Source organism: Dermacentor andersoni, chromosome 4 (assembly GCF_023375885.2).
Source record: "Dermacentor andersoni chromosome 4, qqDerAnde1_hic_scaffold, whole genome shotgun sequence".
Taxonomy (NCBI): domain Eukaryota; kingdom Metazoa; phylum Arthropoda; class Arachnida; order Ixodida; family Ixodidae; genus Dermacentor; species Dermacentor andersoni.
The window spans coordinates 1149424-1155006 of record NC_092817.1 but is presented as its reverse complement, the minus strand read 5'-3'; the positions used below and the strand labels follow the sequence as shown (position 1 = coordinate 1155006).

The 5583-nt window shown below is 45.5% G+C and overlaps 1 protein-coding gene across 3 annotated transcripts; it reads right to left on the bottom strand.

Annotated features, from left to right (window-relative positions):
* Positions 1-3323: 3323 nt before the first annotated feature.
* Positions 3324-5242, bottom strand: LOC126535896 (lysophosphatidylserine lipase ABHD12-like). 3 transcript variants are annotated; one of them, XM_050182750.3, is made up of 2 exons: positions 4982-5242; positions 3324-4694 (listed from the first exon to the last, which is right to left on the bottom strand). In XM_050182750.3, exon 2 carries the CDS (start codon positions 4678-4680, stop codon positions 3616-3618), a length of 1065 nt encoding a protein of 354 aa, XP_050038707.1. In that variant the 5' UTR covers positions 4681-4694; positions 4982-5242; the 3' UTR covers positions 3324-3615. The 3 variants fall into 3 exon arrangements, with proteins under 3 accessions (XP_050038707.1, XP_050038705.1, XP_050038706.1); XM_050182748.2 differs by lacking the exon at positions 4982-5242 and adding an exon at positions 4859-4975 and having other exon boundaries at positions 3324-4709; XM_050182749.3 differs by lacking the exon at positions 4982-5242 and adding an exon at positions 4859-4975.
* Positions 5243-5583: the final 341 nt, after the last annotated feature.

Below are 5583 nucleotides of genomic sequence, written 5' to 3'. Positions count from 1 at the left end.
TAGTCATGTGTCCTTGTGCACAGCACACAAAATCGTGCGCTGTGCGAACGAGACAACAGCTCGCGTGCGACGCTGTCAGCGCAAGTGCGTAGCGCCGAAAAAAAAAAAAGCGAAAAAAAATAATGAAGGCGGGGCCTAGCCGTGATGTATGCGTCATACGATCCTCGAGGTCCGCTATGGGAGAATGCAGGGAAGGAATTTTGCTTGCAGAGGCTAGACTGTGTGAGTGGAGGGAGTGTCTTGCTTGGCAGTGGAGCCCGCCTGATGAAATCATGGGTTCGCGGCACTGAAATATTTCTATCTCGGCTATTAATGAGCCGATTTGAAAATTTTGCAACAGAACGCTCCATAGAGGACACACAACGTCCAGCGTATAACCAAAATTTGCTATGGGGCCTGGTGAGGGGCCCTTTGATACTAGTAACATTGTGTCCTGTTACAAATATCCAAGCGTATCCGTTTCTTCTACTTTTTCTTGAAAGATGCATGTAGGCCATATAACCAACAACGCTAATTGCATGCTGGGCTACATCCGCCACAATTTTTATCTTTCTTCTAGTCCTGTAAAATTACTTCATTACAAATTGTTAGTTTATGTCTGTTCTGTCTTTGCCTGTTCCACAAGATATATCATGACAACCCCATTCTTAAGAATAAATTGATAACCCTCTCTTGTTACGTTTCAGCACACACTGACGATTGTCATAAGGTTGGTATTCCTTCATGCCACACCAACCATTTTTACAATTCACTCATCCCCAGGAAGTCAGCAAATTGGAATCAGCTTCCCTGATCTGTCGTCGAAATATCTGATAATTCTAAGTTGAAAGCTGCTGCAACTAACTTGTTGTTGTCAAAACACAATAAATTGTAGCGGTGTCATCCTTTTTCTTTTGGTTAGGCGATTTTTTCCTTTTTGCTCACACCAATCTTTTTAAAGCGGATGTTCCTTGTTTTATAGGCATATATTACTGTTTTGAGCATCAGTTCTCCTGTTTAGTTTGTTTTGTTGAAAAGATCTCTCTGCTCAGCTCAGCTCAGCTGGTATTTTACTGTCTATCCTTGTACTGTGCACTATTTATTGTTAATTTCCTTTATTGTATTGATGCAACCCTTTCCTTTTTTTTAATAGAAATGTACTGCTGTTTTTTTTTTTCCACTTTATCAAATGTACCCACTCCCCTCTGTAATGCCCGGAGGGCAATGAACTAATTTAGAGATACAGCGAGAAGCTTAGGCAAGGGTGTCCTCCATTGCCTTTGTAGTTCATGTTGTATCTACAAGGATTAGAGACCAAATTAGACAGGAGCAGACTTGGCTTCAACCTTTCTTTCTTCAAGCAAGGAGAATAAATTGAACAGTCATTACCAGGACTGGTGCATGGGGATGACATTGTACTTATTGGGAAGATTTGCACGGATTGACAGTCATTTGCGGTAAAGAGGGAGAAAGATTAGGTTTGAAGTTTAGCACGGAAAAATTGGCAGTCATGATTTTTAATCATAATCAGGACGGCGAGCACAGAACACAGGAGCTTACACTGGAGGTAGTGGATAAGTACAAATATCTTGGCGTGTGGATAATCAGTGGGGCTGAGTACCTAACGGAACACTAAAAATATGCAACAGCTAAAGGTAGCAGGAATGCAGCGGTGATGAAAACACTAAATGAAATAGGGCACTGTGGAATTACAATAGGTAAAAAGTGGCGAGAGGGATTTGGAAATGGGCGATGCTTCCTAGTCCGACTTTCGGCAACGTGGTCCTGTACACGAGATCACAGGTTTGAGCAAGACTGGAAATTAAGCAACATGGGGTAGGTAGGCTTGCTTTCGGAGCACATGGAAGTATACAAAATCGGGTGGCACAGGGCGACATAGGATGGACATAATTCGAGGGCATGAAAGCTAGCAGCAAGATAGAAATTGAGGAGCGAATGAGATACATGGCGGAAAAGTGGCAGGCAAGGAAAGGTTTCAGTTACTTGTACATGAAGAATGTTGGCACAAAATGGAGGAAGCAAACCAGAAAATTGTCAAGCAAATATTTGGACAGCAGCAGGGTGCGTAAACCAAGAAACATCGGTTAAGAAAAAGGTTAAACAGACAGGGGTCTGTGGAAAATAGGGATGCAGACGAAATCAGCACTGGGAACTTACACAACTTTCAAGCAGGCAATTGCCAAAGAAAACATCTACGATAATTCGAGAGGAAGCTCTTTGTTGTTTGAAGCCAGGACGGGAATTAAGCAGACTAAGGCATACCGAGTCAAATACCAAGGGGTAGACATGTTATGCAGTGCGCATGGGGAGGAGGAAATGACAGAACACTTGGTACTTTTCTGTAAAGGGCTTCACCCAACAGTTCAAAGCAAGGGGGCTTATTTTTTTAAAGCATTTGGGTTTAGGGACAGTGGAGGCAAAATAGACTTTAAGTGGGTAGAAATAATTGAATGGAGGTTATCTGATTGGTGACTAAAGTCAAGGCAAGAGTGAAATTTCACCTCCACCAAGTACAAAATATGTCACTAGTCACGGCTAGGTGGCATGTTCTGCCGCCCGATTTAAAGGATCCAGCCTTATCCATCCATCCAAATAGGGTGCCTGAATGGCGAGGAGGGAGAGAGCATTCAGGCACCCTGGCTTGAAACTGTAGCGTTGGTTCCCCGTTGGTGCGCTTAAGAACAACAGCGCCACGTGTCGAGATTTCGCTGCTTCGGCCACAAGTCACTTGTGGTCATCTTTTTCTGCTGGGAGTGTACATTTGTCGTACGAGAGTGCGAATAATTTTGCTACTTGCTTCACGTAACAAAGCAAAAGTCGCTCCACTTCTGCTGTGCTAAGCAATAGTAATGGCAACAGTTTCGATGCCAGCATATTGCTGGTAGATTGGTCCCTCTGTGCCAGTGTTGACCCAACTACTGCGCTAGGCGCCGACAGTTCTTGCTCTGACACACCGCCTGGGCAGTGTCAGAAGCTTATATACACTGTTATATCTGATGCCTGTTCCTGTATAGTGCACCAGATGAGTGGCTGTGCACTCGCACCAACAGCTTAGTCAAATGGCTGTTTTTGGGCTCCAATGCAGGCTTCTGGGTGTTTGAAATTTCATACTGACTTCACTGCTTTGCACTCGCCTTCACTGCCGCTCCATGAGCACTGCTGTGGAACCCCTGTTAACTGCTGTAAAAGCACGTCTCTGGGAGCAATATGCTATGTGCTGTTTTTGAGGTTCAATTATGGATGAGTTTGTGTTGCTAGCAACCTTTTGCATCAGTGATAATCACTATGTTTAAGAACTCGACAAGAGCAACAGCAAAAGAAAATAGGGGAAGAGGAGACTTTAATGTTCACAAGTGACAAGAACAAGTCAAAAACAATCTAAATTTGCAAGATGGCAGTAGTTTAAAGCAAATTTTATACATTATTTAATTACAACTACATCTTTCCATAGCAAGCAAATGTCACATCAGCAAAATCTTTGGTGGTATTGTAATTCTACATGCTAAAAGCAACCTAGGAAAAGTACCAACCGTGTAGAAGCAGCTACTAAGAGCATGTGACGAACAGATGACTGTAAGCTAAAGTTCTCAACTGAGACACAGCTATGGTAGGAAATCAGTTTGTAATGCTTTCGATGAAAGCAGAGATCACTGATGGAAACCTGGGGTCTTTGTAAATTCGTCGATGCCCTGCACCCTTGTCAACCTCATAGAACACTGGAGCAGGCAGATGAGCTGGCTTTTCTACTTGTATGCGAGAGAGCAGCTTCTGACCGAGGTCGTAAGGTACGAGAGGATCATCCCTGGAGTGCATGATCAACACAGGGGCACTCAGCTTGCCAGCCTTCTGCTCCGACTCAAAGTTTGTGTCCTCGTGGTGCAGTGGTTGTGCAAGCCTGTTGAACAGAGGGAAGTATCGAAATGGCAAGCCCAGGGGCCACCGCAGCGCAGCTTCCACAAGACTGTTGAATGGTGCTTCCAGGACAATTCCTGCAGGATTGTCATTCGTGTCGGTGAAAATCTCTGCAAGCTGCATCACAACACCTGTGCCCAAGGAGTGGCCCCAGACAATAATCCTGGACTTTGGCACTCTCTCTTTAACCCATCTGTAGACAGATAATGAATCTTCAATTACACCACTGCGGCTGGGCATAATATTTGTAGAGTCTCCAAAGCCCCGATAATCAAAGGTGACCACATGGGCATCAATTGCACTTTCTGAAAGTCTTTTATAAAGCTGAACCCTGTAGTCAGCAGCACGTGTTTCCGCATGACCATGATAGTATATGATGACTGGCCTATTGTCTTCAAATTCTGACTCTTCTTTGATGCCAGCAACACAGCGGCCCCACTGAGTCTTTGGTACAATGTGCCAAGCTCCAAGCACGACACCATTTGCTGATTCCAGAAAGAATGGCCTTGTGTAAGGCAGCTCGTAGTTGTACGTATCCGTCAAGTTCATCATGGGTGGCCAGTTTAAATAATGTCCGAAGATGAGGAACCTTCTGAACCATCCGGAAAAGTAAAAGGCAGTGGGGAAGGCGCCGTACACAAGCAGAACGATGCAACTCAGCACACGCACCCACGACTTGCGGCGCTTATACCTTGGCAGGAGTCTGTACACTTGGTCACTGCCCCTTAGTACAGCAGATGCCGGGTGCAGAATCCGCCGCCTCAGCATGCTCTCTTCACGACCTGGGAAAAGGAATTCTGAAACATTCAATGTTTTCTGGCAGGTGTTTACCGGAACGCGCCATTTTAGTAAGCTTTTACATATACAATGAAGTCTGCACTGGTAACAACATAGCTAACAACGCAGCAATAAATTTTTTCGTTACTACGCAAAAGGGCGCACCTACCACTCATTTTGGCAGAAGAAACAGAGCACGACACAACTTGGCGCAAGAAAGCGTATCGCGACAGCGATATCACTGTTAGCATTTGAGCACCTTCTCGCACCAGTCCAACTGTTTGTTGCTTACCCGCGTTATCGGCGGCCTTTAAGCAGCTCGCGTCAGCCCAAAACTGAATCGCGGACACAGTCGTACCTTATCCTCCCCATTTAATAAGGAGAGGTAAAGGTCGAAGAGCTCCGTAGCTCGAGCGCGTCTGTGTGTTTTCTAAACGCGCTATCATAACAGGACCAGATAATAGGCTTCTCATCTCTGTCGCGCTCACAACCACAGTACCCAGTAGACGAAACAGCTAACCATAGAATCACCACAGCCTGTACTCTGGCTTCTGGATTAGATTGGCGCGGCTCGCTACCGGCTGCCCTTACCTTTCCCTTTGAGGTGGTAGCTAGCGATCTTTGCGGTGGTCGCTTGCAACACATGCGCGCATACGCACATCACCGCATGGCAGCGCGGCCGCCGCCGCTACCAACCATAGAGTTACTATACTGACTCTAGAGGACAAGCTACCCATAGCGCCCACGCATTGAAATCGGGAACCGCAAGACATAGAGTTTCCTACAAAAATTTTGTAGGAAACTCTATGCCGCAAGACATACTACCAACCAACGTAACGGTGGCCGTTACCGCCGCGACACCACACCATGATCTAGTCATTGATCTAGTAGCGA

Bases quoted from the DNA above. Each gene is read 5' to 3' on its own strand.
- LOC126535896 (XM_050182748.2), bottom strand. From the start codon at position 4,940: ATGCTAACAGTGATATCGCTGTCGCGATACGCTTTCTTGCGCCAAGTT. The intron at 4,710-4,858 runs GTAGGTGCGCCC...TGAATGTTTCAG, and splicing joins TTCTTCTGCCAAAATGAGTG to AATTCCTTTTCCCAGGTCGT.